The sequence below is a fragment of the Oncorhynchus mykiss genome, chromosome 7 (assembly GCF_013265735.2).
Source record: "Oncorhynchus mykiss isolate Arlee chromosome 7, USDA_OmykA_1.1, whole genome shotgun sequence".
Classification (NCBI taxonomy): Eukaryota; Metazoa; Chordata; class Actinopteri; order Salmoniformes; family Salmonidae; genus Oncorhynchus; species Oncorhynchus mykiss.
The window spans coordinates 58,112,416-58,139,670 of NC_048571.1; the positions used below are offsets into that span (position 1 = coordinate 58,112,416).

Here is a 27,255-nt window from a genome sequence, read left to right on the forward strand (position 1 = left end):
TCTCTTCCTAGAGCTGGCCGCCCTGCCAAACTGAGCAAACGAGGGAGAAGGGCCTTGGTCAGGGAGGTGACCAAGAACCTGATGATCACTCTGACAGAGCTCTAGAGTTCCTCTGTGGAGATGGGAGAAACTACCAGAAGGACAACCATCTCTGCAGCAATCCACCAATCAGGCGTTTATGGTTGAGTGGCCAGACAGAAGCCACTCCTCAGTAAAAGGCACATGACAGCCCGCTTGGAGTTTGCCAAAAGGCACCTAAAGACTTATTGACCATGACAAACAAGATTCTCCGGTCTGATGAAACCAAGACTGAACTCTTGGGGCTGAATGCCAAAGGTCACGTCTGGAGGAAACCTGGCACCATCCCTACGTTGAAGCATGGTGTTGGCAGCATCATGTTGTGGAGATGTTTTTCAGTGGCAGGAACTGGGAGACTAGTCAGGATCGAAGGAAAGATGAACGGAGCAAAGTATAGAGAGATCCTTGATGAAAACCTGCTCCAGACCACTCAGGACCTCAGACTGGGGAGCGACGGTTCACCTTCCAACAGAACAACGACCCTAAGCACACAGCCAAGACAACGCAGGAGTGGCTTTAGGACAAGTCTCTGAAAGTCCTTGAGTTGCCCAACCAGAGCCCGGACTTGAACCCGATCGAACATCTCTGGAGAGACCTGAAAATAGCTGTGCAGCAACACTCCCCATCCAACCTGACAGAGCTTGAGAGGATTTGCAGAGAACAATGGGAAAACTCCCCAAATTCAGGTGTTCCAAGCTTGTAGCATCATACCCAAGAAAACTCGAGGCTGTAATTGCTGCCAAGGGTGCTTTAACGAAGTACTGAGTAACGGGTCTAAATACTTATGTAAATGTGATATTTCAGTTATTTTTTTACTTTTTTTATTATCAAAAATGTCTCAAAATGTTTTTGCATTGCCATTATGGGGTATTGTGTGTAGATTGATGAGGAAATAAAACAATTTAATCAATTTTAGAATAAAGCTGTAACGTAACAAAATGTGAAAAAAGAGGTCTAAATACCTTCCGAAGGCAATGTAGAGTTGAAGTCAGAAGGTTACATACACTTATGTCATTAAAACTCGTTTTCAACCACTCCACACATTTCTTGTTAACAAACTTTAGTGTTGTTGTTGTCAAGTCGGTTAGGACATCTACTTTGTGCATGACACAAGTCACAAGGCAATGCTACCAAATACTAATTGAGTGTATGTAAACTTCTGACCCACTAGGAATGATATGAAAGAAATAAAAGTTGAAATAAATCATTCTCTCTATTATTATTGTGACATTTCACATTCTTAAAATAAAGTGGTGATCCTAACTGACCTAAGACAGGGAATTTTTACTTGTATTAAATGTCAGGAATTGCGGAAAAACTGAGTTTAAATGTATTTGGCCTAGGTGTATGTAAACTTCCGACTTCAACTGTATGTAGAAACCCCTTCAAATTAGTGGATTGAGCTGTTTCAGCCACATCCGTTGAGGACATCAAATCGAGCACACAGCCATAAAATCTCCATCTCCATAGTGGATACGTCTAGGACCACGTCTAGGACCAACAACGGCTCAGCCGCGAAGTGGTAGGCCACACAAGTTCACCGAATTGGATCGCAACCAATCACTAACCAATCAAACCAATTGCCAAACCAATTACCAAATCACTAACCAATTGCTTTACTGTAGTATAGACCTATAAATAGGTCAAAGGTCAGATGACCTGTTTTGAACAATGGATGCCAACAATGGACAGAAAGCAAGAGGAGTAAGAGGGAGAGGAAGAGGAAGAAGAGGACAAGGGCAAATAAGAGAAGGAAGGAGAGCCATCTCTGATGAGATTAGGGCAACACTTGTTGATCATATGTTCAACCACGGTTTGACCATGAGAGAGGCCTCAACTTGAGTCGATTTTTATTTATTTATTTTTTTATTTTTTTTATTTTACCTTTATTTAACCAGGTAGGCAAGTTGAGAACAAGTTCTCATTTACAATTGCGACCTGGCCAAGATAAAGCAAAGCAGTTCGACAGATACAACAACACAGAGTTACACATGGAGTAAAACAAACATACAGTCAATAATAAAGTATAAACAAGTCTATATACAATGTGAGCAAATGAGGTGAGAAGGGAGGTAAAGGCAAAAAAAGGCCTTGGTGGCAAGGTAAATACAATATAGCAAGTAAAACACTGGAATGGTAGTTTTGCAATGGAAGAATGTGCAAAGTAGAAATAAAAATAATGGGGTGCAAAGGAGCAAAATAAATAAATAAATTAAATACAGATGGGAAAGAGGTAGTTGATAGGGCTAAATTATATGTGGGCTATGTACAGGTGCAGTAATCTGTGAGCTGCTCTGACAGTTGGTGCTTAAAGCTAGTGAGGGAGATAAGTGTTTCCAGTTTCAGAGATTTTTGTAGTTCGTTCCAGTCATTGGCAGCAGAGAACTGGAAAGAGAGGCGGCCAAAGAAAGAATTGGTTTTGGGGGTGACTAGAGAGATATACCTGCTGGAGCGTGTGCTACAGGTGGGAGATGCTATGGTGACCAGCGAGCTGAGATAAGGGGGGACTTTACCTAGCAGGGTCTTGTAGATGACATGGAGCCAGTGGGTTTGGCGACGAGTATGAAGCGAGGGCCAGCCAACGAGAGCGTACAGGTCGCAATGGTGGGTAGTGTATGGGGCTTTGGTGACAAAACGGATTGCACTGTGATAGACTGCATCCAGTTTGTTGAGTAGGGTATTGGAGGCTATTTTGTAAATTACATCGCCAAAGTCGAGGATTGGTAGGATGGTCAGTTTTACAAGGGTATGTTTGGCAGCATGAGTGAAGGATGCTTTGTTGCGAAATAGGAAGCCAATTCTAGATTTAACTTTGGATTGGAGATGTTTGATATGGGTCTGGAAGGAGAGTTTACAGTCTAACCAGACACCTAAGTATTTGTAGTTGTCCACGTATTCTAAGTCAGAGCCGTCCAGAGTAGTGATGTTGGACAGGCGGGTAGGTGCAGGTAGTGATCGGTTGAAGAGCATGCATTTAGTTTTACTTGTATTTAAGAGCAGTTGGAGGCCACGGAAGGAGAGTTGTATGGCATTGAAGCTTGCCTGGAGGGTTGTTAACACAGTGTCCAAAGAAGGGCCGGAAGTATACAGAATGGTGTCGTCTGCGTAGAGGTGGATCAGAGACTCACCAGCAGCAAGAGCGACCTCATTGATGTATACAGAGAAGAGAGTCGGTCCAAGAATTGAACCCTGTGGCACCCCCATAGAGACTGCCAGAGGTCCGGACAACAGACCCTCAGATTTGACACACTGAACTCTATCAGAGAAGTAGTTGGTGAACCAGGCGAGGCAATCATTTGAGAAACCAAGGCTGTTGAGTCTGCCGATGAGGATGTGGTGATTGACAGAGTCGAAAGCCTTGGCCAGATCAATGAATACGGCTGCACAGTAATGTTTCTTATCGATGGCGGTTAAGATATCGTTTAGGACCTTGAGCGTGGCTGAGGTGCACCCATGACCAGCTCTGAAACCAGATTGCATAGCAGAGAAGGTATGGTGAGATTCAAAATGGTCGGTAATCTGTTTGTTGACTTGGCTTTCGAAGACCTTAGAAAGGCATGGTAGGATAGATATAGGTCTGTAGCAGTTTGGGTCAAGAGTGTCCCCCCCTTTGAAGAGGGGGATGACCGCAGCTGCTTTCCAATCTTTGGGAATCTCAGACGACACGAAAGAGAGGTTGAACAGGCTAGTAATAGGGGTGGCAACAATTTCGGCAGATAATTTTAGAAAGAAAGGGTCCAGATTGTCTAGCCCGGCTGATTTGTAGGGGTCCAGATTTTGCAGCTCTTTCAGAACATCAGCTGAATGGATTTGGGAGAAGGAGAAATGGGGAAGGCTTGGGCGAGTTGCTGTTGGGGGTGCAGTGCTGTTGACAGGGGTAGGAGTAGCCAGGTGGAAAGCATGGCCAGCAGTAGAAAAATGCTTATTGAAATTTTCAATTATGGTGGATTTATCAGTGGTGACAGTGTTTCCTATCTTCAGTGCAGTGGGCAGCTGGGAGGAGGTGTTCTTATTCTCCATGGACTTTACAGTGTCCCAGAACTTTTTTGAGTTAGTGTTGCAAGAAGCAAATTTCTGCTTGAAAAAGCTAGCCTTGGCTTTTCTAACTGCCTGTGTATAATGGTTTCTAGCTTCCCTGAACAGCTGCATATCACGGGGGCTGTTCGATGCTAATGCAGAATGCCATAGGACGTTTTTGTGTTGATTAAGGGCAGTCAGGTCTGGGGAGAACCAAGGGCTATATCTGTTCCTGGTTCTAAATTTCTTGAATGGGGCATGTTTATTTAAGATGGTTAGGAAGGCATTTTTAAAAAATATCCAGGCATCCTCTACTGACGGGATGAGGTCAATATCCTTCCAGGATACCCCGGCCAGGTCGATTAGAAAGGCCTGCTCGCTGAAGTGTTTCAGGGAGCGTTTTACAGTGATGAGAGGAGGTCGTTTGACCGCTGACCCATTACGGATGCAGGCAATGAGGCAGTGATCGCTGAGATCTTGGTTGAAGACAGCAGAGGTGTATTTAGAGGGGAAGTTGGTTAGGATGATATCTATGAGGGTGCCCGTGTTTAAGGCTTTGGGGAGGTACCTGGTAGGTTCATTGATAATTTGTGTGAGATTGAGGGCATCAAGTTTAGATTGTAGGATGGCTGGGGTGTTAAGCATGTTCCAGTTTAGGTCGCCTAGCAGCACGAGCTCTGAAGATAGATGGGGGGCAATCAGTTCACATATGGTGTCCAGAGCACAGCTGGGGGCAGAGGGTGGTCTATAGCAGGCGGCAACGGTGAGAGACTTGTTTTTAGAAAGGTGGATTTTTAAAAGTAGAAGTTCAAATTGTTTGGGTACAGACCTGGATAGTAGGACAGAACTCTGCAGGCTATCTTTGCAGTAAATTGCAACACCGCCCCCTTTGGCAGTTCTATCTTGTCTGAAAATGTTGTAGTTTGGAATTAAAATGTCTGAATTTTTGGTGGTCTTCCTAAGCCAGGATTCAGACACAGCTAGAACATCAGGGTTGGCAGAGTGTGCTAAAGCAGTGAATAGAACAAACTTAGGGAGGAGGCTTCTAATGTTAACATGCATGAAACCAAGGCTATTACGGTTACAGAAGTCGTCAAAAGAGAGCGCCTGGGGAATAGGAGTGGAGCTAGGCACTGCAGGGCCTGGATTCACCTCTACATCGCCAGAGGAACATAGGAGGAGTAGGATAAGGGTGCGACTAAAAGCAATAAGAATTGGTCGTCTAGAACGTCTGGAACAGAGAGTAAAAGGAGGTTTCTGGGGGCGATAAAATAGCATCAAGGTATAATGTACAGACAAAGGTAAGGTAGGATGTGAATACAGTGGAGGTAAACCTAGGTATTGAGTGATGAAGAGAGAGATATTGTCTCTAGAAACATCATTGAAACCAGGAGATGTCATTGCATGTGTGGGTGGTGGAACTAATAGGTTGGATAAGGTATAGTGAGCAGGACTAGAGGCTCTACAGTGAAATAAGCCAATAAACACTAACCAGAACAGCAATGGACAAGACATATTGACATTAAGGAGAGGCATGCTTAGTCGAGTGATCAAAAGGGTCCAGTGAGTGGAGAGGTTGGTTTAGGGTCACGGCGATTTAGACAGCTAGCCAAGCCAACCGGTAGCAAGCTAGCATAGGATGGAGTCTGTTGTTAGCCACCTCTTGCGTTCGGTCAGTAGATTAGTGGGGTTCCGTGTGGTAGAGGGGATTAATCCAAATCACACAACAACAAAAATAAGAACAATAGATATAGTTATAGAGGCCCGAGAAGAAAACATAATAATTCAAATAAATAAATTGTCCGATTGTCTATTCAGATAGCAGCCGGAAAGACAGCTAACGGTTAGCGGGCCGCAGATGGGCGTTCCGGTAACGTCGCGACAGAGGAGCCAGCCGGATCTCCTTCAGGTAGATAACGTCGGCAGTCCGGTTGTGAAGGCCCGGTGGGGCTCCGCGTAGGCAGTGAAACGGGTCCGGATAGGTGACTGCAGCCCAGGAGTGAATGATGGGACTCAGGCGTGATTGACGGAGCTGGCTAGCACCGGAACAATCGATGTTTGCTCCGGAATCGACGAAAGCCGACTGTCACACGGATAGCAGCTAGCTAGCTGTGAGATCCGGGTATGAATGTCCAGAGAGCAGTTGAAATCCAGGGACATGGAAAGAAAAATTGGTCCGGTATGTTCCGTTCCGAGCCGCGCTGCGCCGTACAAAACTGGCGATAGATTTTCGATAGATTTTCGAACTAAAGGACAGCCGATGACCACAAACCGTGGTTAGCTTCTGATTAGCTTCTGGGCTAGCTCCTGGCTAGCTTCTGGCTAGTTTCTGGCCAGCCTCCTGGAGTTTCTGGCTAGCTTCCTGAAGGATTGCAGATCTGAGGTAAATAATACTTTTTTATAAATATAAATTGGTGAGGCTGGTTGCAGGAGAGTGTTTAGAAGATGAGTTGATAGAAAATAAAAATAAAATGTATGTGAAAAAAGTTGTAAATATATATATATACAGGACACGACAAGACGAGGACAAAAGACGTCTGAACTGCTATGCGATCTTGGAACTACCAGATTTACAGTGGCGTCCATAATTCGAACCTTCAGAAATGAGAACAGGTATGCAACTATCTAATGACTATTTTAGCATTACAGTAATGTACTGTAAAATACATATGACTGCATAGTATTGCATAAACATTTGTAACTCTAAGCCATCCATGTACTGCACTGCATTGAATGAATGAAGTTGGTTATCATGCTGTACTACATTTTTTTTCATTTGTACATTGTTTACAGTTCCTATGCTGAACACATACTGTCTTTGAATTCTGCACAGAGTGGAAAGGCAAAGACATCATGGAGGACGAGGACGCTTTTTTACAGATGTACAAGAGACTGCAATTATAAATATGGTTTTGGCCAACAATGCAATTAGGATTCGAGAGATAAGAGAGCATATCTTGAATAATGACACCATATTTAACAATATCAATGCTGTAAGACTGTCGGCCATACAACGCATCCTCCAAAGGCACCGAGTGATGATGAAACAACTTTACAAGGTGCCATTTGAGAGAAACTCTGACAGAGTCAAGAATATGCGACATGACTTTGTAGAGGTATGTATGCAACACAACTTCCAGTACTTCAGACATACCCTATTTACTCATCTGTATATCCTTTTGTCTGTTACAGAGAGTATTGGAGCTGGATGCCCATGTAATTCGCCATTAATTAATTTATTTGGATGAGGTTGGCTTCAACCTCACCAAAACCAGGCGCTGCGGAAGAAATGTAATAGGACAGAGGGCAATTACCAATGTCCCTGGACAGCGTGGGGGTAATATGGATGCCAACAATGGACAGAAAGCAAGAGGAGTAAGAGGGAGAGGAAGAGGAAGAAGAGGACAAGGGCAAATAAGAGAAGGAAGGAGAGCCATCTCTGATGAGATTAGGGCAACACTTGTGTGCTGCCATCACTCAAAACGGGGTCCTCCATCACAATGCCACACTGGGTCCGTACACACAATGCTTGTCCCTGATCCAGATCAGGAGCCTGCTAGATTTGTGGTTTTATGGGACAATGTTAGTTTTCACCGGGCTGTTCTGGTCCAAAACTGGTTTGCCACCCATCCACAATTTGTAGCTTTGTACCTAACCCCATATTCACCTTTTCTAAATCCCATAGAGGAATTCTTCTCAGCCTGGCGCTGGAAAGTGTATGATCGCCAACCCTATGCCCGCATGCCGCTTCTCCAAGCAATGGAGGACACATGTGGGGACATAGAGGTTGCCTCTGTCCAAGGTTGGATACGCCATGCTAGGAGACTTGTGATGTGGACGAAGTATTGTGGCCAGACCCAGGCCGGAGAAGAGATGAAGCGTAGCTTAGCACTGGTGACTGCCCCCCCCCCCCTACCAATTCCTGGCCTGCCCCCCCGGGACCCCATACACACAATTGTGTTCTTTACTGTATTCTAAAGAATATACTTTTGGTTTACATATGTTTATGGTTTTGTTGTATGCTACTGTATACAACAGTAATGTTTGGCCTAATAAATATTTTCTGTTTCTACATTGCATTGGTGTTTACAGTGTACTTGTTACCCCTCTCAGCAGATTACTTTCACTGTAGAACATTGTATTGAAATGTAGATATAAGCCTATGAAAGACCAAATAGCTTTAGATTTAGAACAACAGTGTTTACATGGTATATCCAAAAATGTACTATTATGAAAGCAGTGTTTGCCATTTGATGCAAATGCTTCATTCTGACATGTGTTTATGGCATTTTGAATGCAGTGTTACATTTTGAAGGAGATGTGAGGCATTTTGCATTTTGTGTGTTCAGTTATGGGAATTGTGTGTAGAGTTTTGAAAAAAGGAGACAGTTTTGAAAACGTGTGTAAGCAGTTGGAAAAAACTGTTATGCCCATGATTTTGGAATGAGATGTTGGACGAACAGGTGTCCACATCCTTTTGGTAATGTAGTGTATATGGTGGGGGTGGTTGTGCATGTTAACTGATAATGACTCTGAGAATACAGAAGACCTATTGAGGCAGAACTGGAATTCCACCGTCTGCAATTACTGAACGACGGGGAGCAAGAGAGGTATTTGGGGTGGAAGAGAGAAAGTGGGAGAGGTGAGAGGGAGGTTGAAAAGGAGGGGTAAGGAGGTGTGAAATCATATCTAAATTCCAGGAAGAGGCCTTGTTCTGCCCACACACCTGACTCATATTACTGTGTGTGTGTGTGTGTGTGTGTGTGTGTGTGTGTGTGTGTGTGTGTGTGTGTGTGTGTGTGTGTGTGTGTGTGTGTGTGTGTGTGTGTGTGTGTGTGCGTGGTGCAGGTGTGTGTGTGCATGCGTGCGTGCGTGTGTGTGTGTGTGTGTGTGTGTGTGTGTGTGTGTGTGTGCGTGGTGCAGGTGTGTGTGTGTGTGGGTGCGTGGTGCAGGTGTGTGTGTGTGTGCGTGCGTGCGTGTGTGTGTGTGCGTGGTGCAGGTGTGTGATGGTGAATGTGTATCTTTAAGACAGCATGAACACAAGGTTTTTATCCGTTTACTTTATTCTAAAAGAAACAGACAGGAGTATACATTAAATGAGATGATACATACAGTAAAATAATAATAGTGAATATTAGATCAAGAAAATATATGGTAACTAAATGTATGCAACAGAAAAACACGATTGACCTGATTACATTCTGCAAACTGGCCAATACAGGGCTTGTACGGGAGACAGTGCTTTCAGCACCTGGAGTACAGAATATCCTCCATAGTCATTAACAAAACATCTCTTCCATCCACAATAAATCATATTGGCACTTAACTAAACAGAATGCAGGTATAATAACCTCAATCCGGGATACAGTACATGTACTACTTCCAAACAGGCTCACAGCTTTGACAAGGTGTGCCTTCGCTTTCATCAGTTAGGGCCATTTACAAATCTGTCTTTCTGTTGTTTTTTAAGTGGTATACTAGCTACAGTACATCTATGTTCCGAGATAAAACTGCATGCAACAGTTTGTCTGAATGGTTCATTTAATGCAAGAGAAAAAGACGAGCATGGATATGTTTTACAATACGGGTACGATATGCATCATCCATATAGGATGTGACACTGCGGAATCCGTGTATAACAGTCAAAAACATACACACAGACACACGTTATAAGGCACTGCAGTAGAGCATATATGTAGCAGAAAGGCTGGAGGTGGTGGTATATGCACCTGGGCACTTCTGTGTAGTAGTACAGAATCAGGTTCACTCTCAATTTTCCAAATAACAGTTATATGTCATAGGTGAGCACGGACAATACCTGTGCATATTGCTGTAACAACACTCTACTATAAAATACTATAAAGTACAAAATAGATTCTAAAATACATTTAAACATTTAACACATGGGCATCTTTAAGAATGATAAAATACTGGTCTGGAGATGTATTACTTCAAAAGTGTATTCTGAGTTTATTTTGTTACATTCTGAGAGTGTGTTTCCTATAGAGTGTCTTGTCTGCTTTTGTTTTCATTGAGACAGTGTCTTGTCTGTTTCTGTTAGACAGATTCTTGCCTTTTGCCAACAATCTAACACATCGTGGGGCCAAAGGAGTCGCCCAAACTATAAGTATTCCTCCTTTTTCTCTGGTGGGGAACTTTTAACATTTGGTCTGCAATTTAAAAGAAAAAAACATGTTTCAGTAAATGTACACTTGTATTCTCAGAGAACAAAACCAAAAGGCACATATCTACAAACCCAGAAATCATAGGATATCAGTGAAGCAGAAATCAATAAAACATGACATGACAAATCTTACCTATACAATTAAAGTTCAGTAAAAAAACGATAAAAGGACAAAATGGAGTTTCTAGTAAAGGGTTCACAGGATGAAATACAGTAATGCCACCCCTCTAGTCTGAAAGGTGGGGTCTAACCACCTAGCCATACTTCTCCTTTCAGAGTCCATATTTACAAACAACCTCAAGGGGGTGTGGGAAAGGGGAGTGGCAAGCTCTTAAAGGTGTGGCGGAAATTTTGTTGACCGATAACTTAATATCAGAGACAGATAAGGTGCAGACATTAAGGAAGGGAGTGTGGGGTTGGTGGGAATGTGGGGCTGGTGGGAGGGAGGTAGAGGGGTGCGACATATGCTATAGCGGAGAAACAAGGGTCCACATTTTGGATCTAGGAAGGAACAGGGAAAGGGGAAACAGTGAGCGTAACTCGGACAGTCCTCGAAAAAAGGCAGGGGGTGGTCAGTCAGGGAAACTAGTCTCACTCAACAACTCTGCCCTGAATTAGGGAAGAGAAGAAGACAGGCAGAGAAGAACAGCATTAGAGGAGAGGAGACGAGAGGGGAGAGAGAGACACATCAAAAACTCACTGCTTCATCATTACAGGCAGCTAGCTCTCTGGTGTTAGTGAGTGAATGAGTGCTTGATGCTACATGTTAGGTAAGGATGCATGAAAAGAGGTGCTAGCCAGGATTTCATTAGCTCTGTGGTTAATGAGTGAAGATGGTTGATTCTAGGTGCTCATGCAGTGTTTTTGAAATGGAAAGCATGTTGGCGCTAAGTGAAGCATTGGAGGATGAATGATGGAGAAGTTAGCGGAAGCTCGTCAGTCACAGCACACAGATAATTTGTTACGATCATGTGTTCTATGGCATGGAATAGATCTGATATGATGTCCAAATCTGTTGGGTTTATGATTGTTGGTTTTGTTTTGTTTTGTTTGGAAACAGTTTGGTCGTGTTGGAACCAGAATCTTATTTGACGGCTAGTATACAGTATCGTACATTATTGTTGACATACCTAGTCACTTGAAGCACACAGTAATAGTACTTTGGGAGGGGAGGTCTTAAAAAGAAGAACTTTTCTGGAAAATGTTGTTGGTGTTTCAACATTTTATTGCTCATTTTGAAGACAAATAAACATACTGTTTATAAAAGCAATATCAATAATTAAAAGTCCTGGTCAATAAACTAGCGTAGTACATGTGTTTCACATCAGTTAGACCTACCATAGGTACGCACATAAAGTAAAACAAAAAACGTATTCAAATATTTCATTCTATTATCTTTGAAGTGGGCTTTTAGGTAGTTTGGTCATGTTTGTCCTTTGGTAATGACTCTTAGAGGACATCTGCTGAAGATGGGCTCATAACGAGTGAAGGCTTAGAGAATGACTGAAAGTACAGTATGTTGCAGTTGCCTTGAATTAATAATTTTTTTTATTTTTTAAATCCAGAATAAACACAACAAATCTAATGGAACTGCCCAAAAAGTAGCTTGATATCACATTGACCACAGCTAATTATCTTATAGTGATCATAACTGGCTTTTACAGTAGCAGATCATTTCTGTATACTTTCATTTCAGGTGGCTAGATGGACATACAATGGTATTTAGTAGCATAGAATAGAGTAGTACAAAATGGATCTTGAATGTCCAATGAAAATTAAGGTTTTCTATAAGAGTTGTTTGTCTATAGAACACCAGAATAATAAACCCCTGAGTTTAACTGAATCTCTGTTTTTTTATAACAGTTGGTTTTTATAAGAGAACAGCCAGTGGTCCTTACCCCAATAATTCTCTGAGATATATAACATGTGGATGATCGGTATTGTGTAGACTTGGATGTGTTAACGAATGAAGCATGATGTTAAGGCATACAATAATGGCCATCTCTCTCTCATTAAAACAACATTTCTGTTAGCTCACAACATATTCTACCTTTCCTTTTCATCTGATTCGAACTGATGACCTCATAAGATGTTCAGAGGAATCATTTTGTGGAAACTGATTTCAATTCTAATCAGGTTAGCCCTTCATATAGTGTCACCAACTACATTCGATTGGAATGTTTAAGTGTTAAAGGCCACAACGCAACACACACATACACACAGCTCCAACCAGGAAGCATAGGACATGCTAACCAAAGCCACGAAAAGACAAAACTGTATTTTTTTTTGTATTTTTTCTTCGATCATATTTGTCCCACAATTTACCTTTAGGCATTACCTATGGCTCCTCTACACAGTAACTTACTTTGGCATTACTTTATTGGTTTGGTTTTAGTTTGCATAGAGGAAGACTGTTTCACAAATAGTTTTTTTATTCACGTCTATTAAAGTGCAAAAACTGAATTATCAACTGTATCTTACGGTCAAATTCAGGAGGTTATAAAGACAAACGTCCAGTATACGTTAAATAATGTTTAAGTAAGGGATAATCAACGAGGGAATATGCGTTCTATGGAAAATAATGACTGACGCGCAAGCGGAGTGTAACTGACCTTCCAACGAGTTGCATTATTTTCCAGAGAACACATAGAGCCCCGAGTTGATTATCCCTTTTATACCATGGCTATAATTTAACACATTTACCACTAGAAATGTATTCAACATCTACTGAAGGAGCTAGCAAGTTTACTAGATAGCGACTGTAGTTGCTGTGTTAACCAAACAAACAGACTTGCTAGTTTCGCTAACCAAACCATCAGTCCTAGCTAAAAATGTAATTCAACAATGACAATAATGTTTTCAATTTGACTTTTGCTTTCAAAAGCAGCTCAAATAAAACATGTAAAAATGAACTATAGCCATTGAATTCTACCGTGAAAATATACCGTGCATTATAGGGAAATAATGCACGCTCTAGAATCCCATTCAAGCCAATCAGAAAAGAGGATTCGACAATGCTATGGTATAATGTCTTTTAAGCCACATGACAGATTTTATTCACATAAAATATTTAAAAGGTTAATTGAGCAAGATCACCATCCTGTCAATGACATGTATTGCAATAAAATATAAAAGTTTCCGCTCAACAATATGTTCTATAGAATAAATGTCATCCGAATTCTTAAGGGTTTCTAAAATCCAAAGGATGCTTGGTGGAGACTGTGTGTGTGTGTGTGTGTGTGTGTGTGTGTGTGTGTGTGTGTGTGTGTGTGTGTGTGTGTGTGTGTGTGTGTGTGTGTGTGTGTGTGTGTGTGTGTGTGTGTGTGTGTGTGTGTGCACGCGTGTGCGTGTGTGTGTGTGTGTGTGTGTGCAAGTGTTTGTAAGCTTTACGCATGAGTAAAATGTAAACGGGTGAGGAGCAAAGAGTGGTCTCTGCTCTCTGTTTGTGTGGCTGCTGGGAGGTGTGCGGAGTTTACACGTACTCCCTGGCTGTGGATGGTTGTGATTGGCGGTAGTACTGCTGCCCTCGCCTCTCCTCATTGGAGCAGGAGCAACACAGGAAGGATCCGCCCAAAACAGTCAAGCTAGCCGCCGCCCATCCCACGAACAGGGCAGACCCAAACTCATACCTGTAGCGGAAATGGTCAAATGTGTCTTCAATATCGGTCTTGACAGTGTTATAGACATGATATCTGTATCAGACATTAACTGAGATAGATACAGTGTGTGACCAGTGTGATAGGGTTACCTGGCATTGATTGGCGTGTTTGGGTTGAAGAACTGATAGGACACCTGAGTGGCGTACCAGGACACAGACACCATCGTGCACAGACCTGCAGAGACAGAGAGTCAGCAAGGCAGAGAGACACAGAGAGAGAGAGAGAGAGAGAGAGAGAGAGAGAGAGAGAGAGAGAATGGAGGTCCCCAAAATGTTATTGCTTTCAACCCAGCTTATTAACATCAAATTATGACACTGAACAAGGACACACACATGGAAGCACACACACACACACACACATAGCAGTGAAACACTTTGTGTAATGACTCTGAGGTTGTTTTTCTATCTCTCTCAAGCTCATAGTTGTCTCTGAGGTCAGGGGAGCTTATCGTTCCAAAATCACCATTCCTGTTTACAGCTGGGATCCTAATTACCCAGAAAGCCCCTGGTGAGAGAATTTTGTCAAAGGAATGCAAGAAATGAATATACTCCAGCAGTAAAAGAGTAAACACCATTGAATATAGAGAGATAACAACCTACTGGTAACTGCCAAAACTAAAGGAACCACCAACATGAAGTGTTTTAATAGGACGTTGGACCACCACGAGCCAGAACAGCTTCAATGCGCCTTGGCATAGATTCTACATGTTTCCTGAACTTAGTTGTAGCGATGCGACACAATTCTCAATGAGAAATTCCATAATTTGGTGTTTTGTTTGATGGTGGTGGAAAACGTTGTCTCAGGCGTCACTCTGGAATCTCCCATAAGTGTTCAATTGGGGTGAGATCTGGTGATTGAGACACGCACACACCCGTTATGCGCCATTGAAACCCCTTTTTCAAAGTCAATACGATCTCTTCTTCTGGCCACTTGTCACGCCCTGACCATAGAGAGCCTTTTTATTCTCGATTTTGGTTAGGTAGGGATGTGACTAGGGTGGGTAATCTAGGTTGTTTTATTTCTATGTTGGCCTGGTATGGTTCCCAATCAGAGGCAGCAGTTGATCGTTGTCTCTGATTGGGGATCATATTTAGGCAGCCATTTCCCCACTGTGTTTTGTGGGATCTTGTTTATATGTAGTTGCCTGTGAGCACGCCATTGTCATCACGTTTCGAGTATTCTTAATTGCTTTTGTGCGTTTCACAAATAAAAATATGTGGAATCCATATCACGCTGCGCCTTGGTCCGAATGTTATTGCGACGATCGTGACACCACTGGGCATTTTTATACATGACCCCAAGCATGATGAGATGTTAACTGCTTAATTAACTCAGGATCCATACCTGTGTGGAAGCACCTGCTTTCAATATACTTTTTATCCCTCATTTGCTCAGGTGTTTCCTTTATTTGGGCAGTTACCTGTAAATTAGATTATAAATCACTGTAGTGCCTGAACCTTACATTTGAAGAGTGGTACTTTACCTGTATACATTTTCTAATAGCATTTTAAGTTGTAAATGAGTTTACAGTGCCCTCCACTAATATTGGCACCCTTGGTAAATATGAACAAAACGGGCTGTATGGCTATCTTTCTGTCTACGCCAAAGCCACCTCTGGTGTTTGTTTCCAAAAAGCTCTATTTTGGTCTCATCTGACCCTTAGAACCCAGTCCCATTTAAAGTCCCAGTAACGTTTGGCAAACTGTAGGCGCTTGAGTTTGTTGTTGTATGACAGCAAAGGAAATTTTATGGCAACCCTCCCAAACAACTTGTGGTTATGTAGGTGTCGTCTGATCGTAGTTTTGGAGACTTTCTGATCCCAAGACCCAACTAACATCTGCAATTCTCCAGCTGTGATCCTTGGAGATGTTTTACTTGCCCCAAAATTGTGTGTGTTTCTTTAATCACATGACAGTCACATGAGGGTCACCTTGCAGAAATCTCACCTGCGAGCAGGAAGAGGGCTCCTCCAGACACAGCTATGCGTCCTTTGGAGATGGGGTTGTTGTCGCCCACTTTAGTGCACTTCATCCCCACCACACTCACTATCATTCCTATGAAGCCCAGCAGCACGGACACCACCATAAGAGCACGACACGTCTGGATGTGCACTGTGGAGAGAGAGCAGGGAGATGAGGACAGGATAAAAGGTAGTTAAAGGGAGAAAGAGGTTAGAGGGGTGAGAGGAAAGAAGGAGGAGAGGGGGAAACATGGGGGGGTGAAAAGGGAGGAAGCAGTGAGGGAGAATATAGAAGGGAGGGTAGGTGGGGATGAAGAGGAGAAAGAGGGTGAAGGGAATTATAGAAAGTGGGAAGAAAGAGGGTCTGTTAGGGCAGTTTTACTCGGCTTCAGATGGAGATCAGAGAGAAGACATGGTACACACAGAATATCTACACACAGGGTTTGTTCATAGAATATCTACACACAGGGTATATTCATAGAGAATATCTACACACAGGGTATATTCATATAGAATATCTACACACAGGGTATATTCATATAGAATATCTATAAACAGGGTATATTCATATAGAATATCTACATACAGGCTACATTCAAATATAATGTTTGCACACATGGTATATTTATAGAGAATATTTACACACGGCAGGTAGCTGAGAGGTTAGAGCGTTGGACTAGTAACCGAAAGGTTGCAAGATTGAATTCCCTAGCTGACAAGGTAAAAATCTGTCGTTCTGCCCCAGAACAAGGCAGTTAGCCCACTATTCCTAGGCTGTCATTGAATATAATAATTTGTTCTTAACTGACTTGCCTAGTTAAATGATTTTTTTTTTAAAGAAAAATATAGAATTTCTACACACATGGTAAATTCACAGAGAATGTATACAAACAGGGTACATTCATATGTAATATTTACACACAGGGTATATACAAATAGAATATCTACACAGGGTATATTCATGTAGAATATCTACACACAGGGTATATTCATACTGAAAATCTACACACAGGGTATCTTCATATAGAATATCTACACACAGGGTATATTCATATAGAATATCTACACACAGGGTATATTCATATAGAATATCTACACACAGGGTATATTCATATAGAATATCTACACACAGGGTATATTTATATATAATATCTACACACAGGGTATATTCATATATAATATCTACACACAGGGTATATTCATATAGAATATCTACACACAGGGTATATTCATATAGAATATCTACACACAGGGTATATTCATATAGAATATCTACACACAGGGTATATTCATATAGAATATCTACACACAGGGTATATTCATATAGAATATCTACACACAGGGTATATTCATATAGAATATCTACACACAGGGTATATTCATATAGAATATATACACACAGGGTATATTCATATAGAATATCTACACACAGGGTATATTCATATAGAATATCTTCACACAGGGTATATTCATATAGAATATCTACACACAGGGTATATTCATATAGAATATCTATACGTGGGTATTGAAGCTCTAGATTTCTCAGTATCGGATGTTCAATTGGAGCAGAACGGGAGTGGAAGAAAGTTAAGCCACTTTAGGATGGAAGGTATTCAGTGGGATTGCTGTGCAAAGCATCACTGGAAAAGAATCCAACCAAAACTATACTACAACCACCACATTGTAAATCAAAATGAAATCATAATTCAACTTCTTTACACAAAACTGGAGACAACAAAGACACACATTCTCCTTTCTTTGGCTCTTTTTTCTCCCTCTCTCTTTCTATCCACCTCTTTCTTGCTCTCTCTCTGTTTCCCTATTGCTCTCTCCCTTTCTCTCTCTATCTTTCTCTCTCTTTCTCTCTCTTTCCCTATCTCTCTCTTTATGAACTCATTATGTTTCTAACTTCCATGTTCCAAAATGGGATAATAACGGCAGCCTTAGTCCAGAGTTTGACTTAACTGTCCCTCTTAATCATTCCAAATAACTTCACAGTGGTTTCACTGCTCAGAATTCCATGGATAACCCACACAGACATCAGTGCCCACATAACTCAGTGGGCGGGACATTTTACATCTTTACACGCGCACGCATGCGCTCGCGCACACGCGTGCGCACACACACACGCGCGCGCACACACACACACACACACACACACACACACACACACACACACACACACACACACGAACTTATGGACACATTCTGTAGGAAGAAATTACATACACACAAACATACACACTCATTTTCTGTCACACACACACACTGTAGGAGGGCCTGTTTTACATGTTTCACACAGTGGGATTAGTGTGGCTTTGTCACAAAGCGCGATTGTTTTCACAGGGCTGTCGCCACCGCAATCAGACACTGTGGCCTGCAACACACACAAACTGACACAGCAGCCTCGGAAGAGACTACAAGGCTAACACAATATGAAAAAAACACTGGTACAAGACTCACACAGCATTAATACTCACACCAAGATCTAAAATCTATTCTAGCCTTTATCCAGGTTCACAGCTCAACATAAGATCAACTCTCTCACACAACAAAACCCACATGCATGAACCAAATGAACACATATCTACATCTTTACGGCAGACTAAATTACTATACATTATAGAATAGAATAGAATAGAATAGAATGAGATAGTACAACTACATAGGATAATGTAATACTGACACTGACAGTATGAGAAAATGTACATCAAGTACAACTGGAGAATCTGTCCAGCAAACTTAAGTACAGTAATAATCTACCTTTATGATGGGAAAACACACTTGCACATTCATAGTTGGCAATAAATTACACTTCAGAACCTGATCTGAAAGGGGTAGTGATGGGCAGACGAGCTTTGAAGTTAGATTGATGTGTGGCACTATCCGTTTGAAGGAGAATTGTAATACTTTATGAAGGAAAAAGCTTTTATTTTCTCTTTCTCTATTCTCCCTTTCATCCATTCTTTCCTTTTTATAAGTGTGTGGGGAGTTTGGGCTGGCCCTACAGGGCACCACTCTGATCTATGGACTAACAGAGGAGTCAAGTGTGTGTGTGTGTGTGTGTGTGTGTGTGTGTGTGTGTGTGTGTGTGTGTGTGTGTGTGTGTGTGTGTGTATTCCTCCCTACCCATGCCAAGGCTGGCAGTGCCAAGCACAAACTGGATGTGGATGTGGACGATGGACATTGTCCTTTGTGAAATCACTTGTGACTTCATACCTAACATTGGTTTTGCCAACACCAAAACAGAAAACTGTTTCAACAACTCTACCTTCATTCTATTCATGTAAATGTCAGTGTGACACAGGCTTTGTGGAATAGTGTAAGCTAAGTTCAGGGGCGCAGATATGTGGATGATGATTGTCATGTGAGCCTTCAGCTTCAGATGCATATTTTACATCTATAGTGCCGAACCGCCATTTCAGCACTCCTGTCCAGTTGACAAGAAACAACACCACACTCGATCACGATAGAGGGAGAGAAGAGAGAGAGAGAGAGAGATCAATCACTAGAGAGAGAGAGAGAAAAATAGAAATAGAGAGAGAGAGATACTGGAGAGAGAGAGAGAGAGAGAGAGAGAGAGAGAGAGAGAGAGAGAGACAGAGACAGAGAGAGAGAGAGAGAGAGAGAGAGAGAGAGAGAGAGAGAGGGGGGAGAATGTGTGCCAGTACATAGCTGCTACTAACTCTACTGATGTCCTCACAATGGCCAGGAGGGAAACTGGCGATGGGGCATGGTGTGATGTAAAGGGGGGACATCAGACCATCCACCATTTCATCAGCATGTGTGGGCCGGAGGTCAGATATTCCACTGTAATATCCAGAGCTATAGAGAGTTCAACAAACTATCCTCCATGTTGCCACCAAACATTCCTCAACAGTTCACATGTCTTACTAGAAAATATTTTAAATATCTTTAATGCCAATATCCTACCCTGAGATTCTAAATATCTAACCATGCCAAAGTCTGTGTTTTCTTTTTTCTTTTTTTTTCACCTTTATTAACCAGGTAGGCCAGAGAACAAGTTCTCATTTACAACTGCGACCTGGCCAAGATAAAGCAAAGCAGTGTGACACAGACAACAACACAGAGTAACACATGGAGTAAACAATAAAACAAGCCAATAACACAATAAACAAGTCAATGACACAGTAGGAAAAAAATAAAGTCTATATACAGTGTGTGTAAAAGGCATGAGGAGGTAGGCAATAAATAAGCCATAGGAGCGAATAATTACAATTTAGCAGATTAATTCAATGACACAGTAGAGTGATAAACGAGCAGATGGTGATGTGCAAGTAGAGATACTGGTGTGCAAAAGAGCCGAAGAGTAAATAAAATAAAAACAGTATGGGGATGAGGTAGGTAGATCGGGTGGGCTATTTACAGATGGACTATCCACAGCTGCAGCAATCGGTAAGCTACTCAGATAGCTGATGTTTAAAGTTGGTGAGGGTAATAAAAGTCTACAACTTCAGCGATTTTTGCAATTCGTTCCAGTCACTGGCAGCAGAGAACTGGAAGGAAAGGCGGCCAAATGAGGTGTTGACTTTGGGGATGATCAGTGAGATATACCTGCTGGAATGTGTGCTATGGGTGGGTGTTGTTATGACCAGTGAACTGAGATAAGACGGAGCTTTACCTAGCATAGACTTATAGATGACCTGGAGCTAGTGGGTCTGGCAACGAATATGTAGCGAGGGCCAGCTGACTAGAGATGCAGTGGTGGGTGGAATAAGGTGATTTGGTAACAAAACGGATGGCACTGTGATAGACTGCATCCAGTTTGCTGAGTAGAGTATTGGAAGATATATTGTAGATGACATCGCCGAAGTCGAGGATCGATAGGATAGTCAGTTTTACTAGGGTAAGTTTGGCGGTGTGAGTGTAGGTGGCAATGTTGCGAAATAGAAAGCCGATTCTAGATTTGATTTTGGATTGGAGATGCTTAATATGAGTCTGGAAGGAGAGTTTACAGTCTAACCAGACACTTAGGTATTTATAGTTGTCCACATATTCTAGGTCGGAACCGTCCAGGGTGGTGATGCTAGTCGGGCGGGCGGATGCGGGCAGCGAATGGTTGAAAAGTATGCATTTGGTTTTACTAGCGTTTAAGAGCAGTTGGAGGCCACGGAAGGAGTGTTGTATGGCATTGGAGGTCGTTTGGAGGTTAGTTAGCACAGTGTCCAAGGAAGGGCCAGAAGTATACAGAATGGTGTCGTCTGCGTAGAGGTGGATCAGGGAATCGCCCGCAGCAAGAGCGACATCATTGATGTATACAGAGAAAAGAGTCGGCCTGAAAATTGAACCCTGTGGTACCCACATAGAGATTGCCAGAGGTCCGGACAACATGCCCTCCGATTTGACACACTGAACTCTGCTTGCAAAGTAGTTGGTGAACCGGGTCCATGTTTTGCATGGGGAGGCTTGGGCAAGTAGCTGCGGGGGGGGGGGGGGGGGGGGGGGGCTGTTTGCCGGGGTTGGAGTAGCCAGGAGGAAGGCATGGCCAGCCGTTGAGAAATGCTTCTTGAAATTTTAGATTATCATGGATTAATCGGTGGTGACCGTGTTACCTAGCCTCAGTGCAGTGGGCAGCTGTGAGGAGGTGCTCTTGTTCTCCATGGACTTTACAGTGTCCCAAAATATTTTGGAGTTAGAGCTACAGGATGCAAATTTCTGCTTGAAAAAGCTGGCCTTTGCTTTCCTGACTGACTCTGTGTATTGGTTCCTGACTTCCCTTAACAGTTGCATATCGCGGGGACTATTCGATGCTATTGCAGTCCGCCACAGGATGTTTTTTTGCTGGTCAAGGGCAGTCAGGTCTGGATTGAACCAAGGGCTCTATCTGTTCTTAGTTCTGCACTTTCAGAACGGGGCATGTTTATCTAACATGGTGAGCAAATTACTTTTAAAGAATGAGCAGGCATCCTCTACTGAGGGGATGAGGTCAATATCCTTCCAGGATACCTGAGCCAGGTCGATTAGAAAGGCCTGCTCGCAGAAGTGTTTTAGGGAGCTTTTGACAGTGATGAGGGGTGGTCGTTTGACCGTGGACCCATAGCGGATACAGGCAATGAGGCAGTGATTGCTGAGATCCTGATTGAAAACAGAGGAGGTGTATTTGGAAAGCAAGTTGGTCAGGATAATGTCTATGAGGGTGCCCATGTTTCCGGATTTAGGGTTGTACCTGGTGGGTTCCTTGATGATTTGTGTGAGATTGAGGGCATCTAGCTTTAGATTGTAGGACTGCCGGGATGTTAAGCATATCCAGTTTAGGTCATCTAACAGAACGAACTCTGAAGCTAGATGGGGGGCACATCAATTCACAAATGGTGTCCAGGGCACAGCTGGGCGCGGAGGGGGGTCGATAGCAGGTGGAAACAGTGAGAGACTTATTTCTGGAGAGATTCATTTTTAAAATTAGAAGTTCGAACTGTTTGGACATAGACCTAGAAAGTATGACAGAACTTTGCAGGCTATCTCTGCAGTAGATTGCAACTCCTCCCCCTTTGGCAGTTTGGCAGCTTGGACTCACTGCAGTATTTAACACTAAGCTGTCAAAAGAGAAAACTATCTTTGATTTTCACCTCAATGGGATCCCCCGTTCCTCAAACCTGGCAACAAAACACTTTGGTTACAGTAGCACAGTAACCTAGCTATACGGGGGACCTGGATGTATTTGCTTCATATGTCCCAGAGCCAGAGAGAGAGAGAGAGAGTTTGGCAATTACTTTGGCAGTTACTTTGGCAATTACTACTGTCATCCAAAAAGCATGATATCACTGAAATGATATCACATGATTCCATTGCAGCCATTAGCATCTCCTGTAAAATCTTGACCCATAACAGCTCAGCGATCTCATCATGACTGGTTGAATAGAATGCTCAGAAGCAGCTATATAGCATCCCTCTAAAGTTGGCCAAAATCTACCTATATTGTCTTGTATGCCTTATGTTGTCCTATATTGCTATGTCCTGTATAGCACTAGTGCTGGTGTGGCATTGTACACTTTCTAGTGCAGTACAGAGGTTTCAATACTGTAGAGCCCAGAGAACTGAGAGCTTAGGTGGGTTGTGACCAATACCAGGCAGTATCTGCCTCTGAGACTGAAACTGCAACAAGTAGAAGAAGAACTGTTCCTTCAGCACCACTGTTCAGACTAGAATGAAACAAGAGTCCCCGGGACCTGTGCAGTATGCACAGGGAGTAGTATCCTTCTTTTTGTCAGTCTAGTGTCCAGACCTTGTCATAAGTCTCCCAGAACAGCTTCGATATGTTAATTATCGAAGCTGAAGCTGAAAAAGTCCATCAGCTTCCACTGCAGTGCTTTGGTACACTCCAACACTCCAACAACACAGTCTGCTGAACATTTAGTCCTCATCACATGTTCCTCATGCTGTGTAGTGATGGAGAAGGGTTAATTTAGCACACTATATTAATGAAAGATACCTACAGGAACTGCCTAACAAACACATACACTCACCAGACATTCAACTCCAGTACCCATGCTCGAGCACACACAGACACACATAAACACCATGCATCCAAGACCAGTACCAAGTTTAACCTTACCATAACAGAGAGAGAGATTTTGGAATGAAAGACAGCAACAAGTAGCAGAAACACGGGATAAACTTATCAAGCGTTGGCCCCAAAGTATGTAATGCTGTTTGCTCACACTCGCTCATTGTCCACTCATACAAACAGACACACACACACACACACACACACACACACACACACACACACACACACACACACACACACACACACACACACACACACATACACACACACACACACACACACACGGTGTTAGGGCCAGAGAGGAACAATGCGTGTGTGTGGGGAAGACATTCTGAGAATATCTCTGGTGTATGGCTCAACACTGGGCTTTTCTTCTCCAAACAACCACTATTCATCACAGGGACAATACTCTGTTTTTATTACGCCGATGAGCCAAAGGAGACGTAAAATCCAGCTCACCCTCACAGCGAAAGCCACAGAAAATGTTTTGATATAATTAATTGCACAGTGGCCAAACATGTGGTTTGTTGTTTTGGGGCGGTGTGCGTCACAGGGATTAACTTGGGCATCCGTGTTTCTTAATCAACCACAAAGAAAAACAGAAAACTCCAAAGGGTGTTTTCCTGAATTACAGACAAATTATCTGACCAAGTCCTCCCCCTGTAACCTTCCATTAGTAATTCTAACGTGGTAACCAGTAGAAACAATAGACAGGTGAATTCATGTAAATGACCTGTCATCAGTTATGAGTCAGTAGGTCTACTCTAAACAGCTTGGAGATGACAGGAGCCTCATATTCAGGGATAATTTATGCCAGAACCCCACATTCCTCTCTCTCTCTCTCTCTCTCTCTCTCTCTCTCTCTCTCTCTCTCTCTCTCTCTCTCTCTCTCTCTCTCTCGTTTTATTTTTTCTCTCTCTCTCTCTCTTTTTATTTTTTCTCTCTCTCTCTCCCTTTCTCTCTCTCTCTCTCCTACTCTCTCTCTCTCTCTCTCTCTCTCTCTTTTTTATTTTATTTTTTCTCTCTCTCTCTCTCTCTCTCTCTCTCTCTCTCTCTTTTTATTTTTTCTCTCTCTCTCTCTCTTTTTATTTTTTCTCTCTCTCCCTTTCTCTCTCTCTCCTACTCTCTCTCTCTCTCTCTCTCTCTCTCTCTCTCTCTCTCTCCTACTCTCTCTCTCTTCTATTTATTTTTTGCTCCCTCTCCCTCTCTTTCTCTCTCCCTCCCTTTCCTTCTCCCCCTCTCTCCCTCTGTCTGTCTCTTAATTAAACATGTCAACAGCAGCATTTTTTATCTGATTAATTTATGCCTGACTTTAATGTGTCCCAGACAGATGGATTAGTTAGATTGTTTTGTCTTGTATTTGTGCATTTAGTCGCTGAATCATACAATAAGTTAAACTGATAATAGGATCATGCTGTTACTAGAAAAATACTCTCTATAAATCAACACAGTTAATGGCCCATGTTGTGAATTGGGTAAACAGATTGTTTATTAGAGAGGCAGCAGCTTTAAGGCATCTCATAGTGACCAACTCTACTGACAGATTATAACTGTCCACACACAGGCATCTAAGACAGCTCTGAATAACATTCTCATTCAACCCATTCAAACTGTGGCAGTTAGAGAGAATGAGAGAATGCCAACAGTTAAAAAAGAAACAGGGAGAAAAAGAGTGAGAGAAAGAGAGGATTTGTTCAGTGATGCAATGCTGAGGCAGAGAGTTGGAGAGAAAGTGAGAAGAAAGATAGAAGTCAAGTTAAGGATAGAAAGCAAGATTACGACAGCTTGCAAGTGGATGAGTGACCATTGCGATGTCCTACTCACCGTCCAGTGACAGCATGGAGTCAAACACCTTGCACTGCACCTGTCCCGTACTCTGTGAGGCACAGCTCATCCACAGGCCTTCGTAGAGCCCCACAGCCGTGATGATAGCGTCACCCGCGTATGAAGACTGCTTCCATTGGGGCAGCACAGTGGTGGAGATGATGCCTATCCAACCACCCAATGCCAGGAAGTAACCTAGCAACTGGAAACCCGAGTTCGCCATCCTGTCTTTTCGTCTATCTGTTTCTGTCTGTCTCTAGACCTGTTATTCTCTCTCTTACCCTCTTTGTTCTTCTGGGCTTTTCTGAAGTATTTTTTTCTTTCTTTCTAAATGTATGTTCTTTCTATGTTCCTTTCTGTGTTCTTTCTATGTTCCTTTCTGTGTTCTTTCTATGTTCCTTTCTATGTGTCTGTCCTATTTCTGTGCTCCTTCTCTTAGGTGAATATTTGGACCTCTTCAGAACACCTGTAGCAGTCGTGTAGCGCAGTGCTTCCACAAAGAGGCAGTACTGTAGGCAGGACGTACCACAGAACTTTCTCTCAGAACTCCTGTTGTCTCTCAGATTAACAGAAGCACAGAACCAAAAGTCAAACACCACTTTACAAACAATCCAGATTTCAATACAACCCCATGTGTTTTGTCAGTGGTCGCACTCCTTTCTCTCTCTTCCTATGGTCTCCTTCCTGGTCACTGTCCGGTCCCTCTGAGCATCTCCTTCTCTCTGCTCTCTCTCACACATCTGGTGGTCTACCCTCTCTTTCTCTCTTTTCCTATTTTTCTCTCTCTTTCTCCAGTTGGAGATGTGTGTGTGTCACCGGGTCTTGTGGTTGACCAGACTGCTGTTCCCTGGTTGTCCGGGGGGGATCAGGTTGTCAGGCTCGGTCACTGGGCTCACTGGGTTGCCTCAGATACTGCATGGTTTCTCCTTACTCTCTCTCTCTCTCATCAACAATCTCTCTGCATGCTCCGCACTCCGAGGGCTGAACGATGGATAAGAAAAATAAGAAGAAAAAAAATGAAAAAGTTTATGCACACAAAAAGCCCCTGACAGGCTGGGCACAGAGTGGGCCGAGAGCTGAGCTCTGATTGGCTCTTTCAGTGTTCTAGGTACAACCAATGGGAGGAGGAAAGGAGAGGCAGAGAGAGAGAGAGAGAGAGAGAGAGAGAGAGAGAGAGAGAGAGAGAGAGAAAGAGAGAGAGAGAGAGACTTTTTATGATCAATATTATTCATGTTATGGAGAGCCTATAAAGATATGACTAGGAGCAATTGAAAAGTACACATTTCTGAAAGTTGTCTTTGCATTCTGTTGTGTGTTGTTTTGTCGTGTTGTTAGTTGTTGTCTGGTCTACCAGATGTTAGATGCTGAATGTGTCAACCCTGTAAATGTTTGAACCCTTTTCGAAAACACACATAAGCCAACATTAAACTGACAAGCGCGTGAAAATGACATGTCACATCCAGACAACCAAATGATGGGCTGGCCCACCAAAGGTCTTCTCATCCCCATTGAAACCTGCACAATTGAGTCCCCGTAGGGGGGGGGGGGGGGGGGGGGGGGGGGGGGGGGGGGGGGGGGGGGGGGGGTATTTTAGTATTAAATGTTTGATGTCTGGCCTATACCATGTCTCTTACCATATCACAGTGCATTTTCATGCATGTGCAAATATCTGTGAAAATCAGACAATAAAGAAATATCCCATCTAATCTAATCTAGTTTTGGAGACCAGGTCAAGTACTATGTGTCCAACACTTTAGTCTCGGTATAGTTTGCAGATTGCATCTTTAAACTTGAATTGGGACTTTTGGGCACATGAGAACACGTGTGTGTCTGAATGTCAGTACTAAGGTTTCCCTTTGGAATTGTGTTATTAAATTCAACATAGTTTATTTGAATCCAATACACTGCCAATTACTGCCAATTAGATGGTCTGCACACTGTCTGGGAAACATTATAGAAATCAAATCACTAAGACCACCCCACCCACACACAAAACACTGTCTCT

General features: G+C 42.7%; 1 protein-coding gene across 2 annotated transcripts; it reads right to left on the minus strand.

The window, feature by feature from the left end:
• Positions 1 to 9,140: 9,140 nt before the first annotated feature.
• LOC110528056 (claudin-19) lies at positions 9,141 to 26,263 on the minus strand. 2 transcript variants are annotated; one of them, XM_021609843.2, is made up of 5 exons: positions 25,251 to 26,263; positions 15,885 to 16,049; positions 14,028 to 14,112; positions 13,762 to 13,908; positions 9,141 to 10,265 (listed from the first exon to the last, which is right to left on the minus strand). In XM_021609843.2, exons 1-5 carry the CDS (start codon positions 25,471 to 25,473, stop codon positions 10,217 to 10,219), a joined length of 669 nt encoding a protein of 222 aa, XP_021465518.1. In that variant the 5' UTR covers positions 25,474 to 26,263; the 3' UTR covers positions 9,141 to 10,216. The 2 variants fall into 2 exon arrangements, with proteins under 2 accessions (XP_021465518.1, XP_021465519.1); XM_021609844.2 differs by having other exon boundaries at positions 9,141 to 10,888.
• Between the last annotated feature and the right edge of the window lie 992 nt (positions 26,264 to 27,255).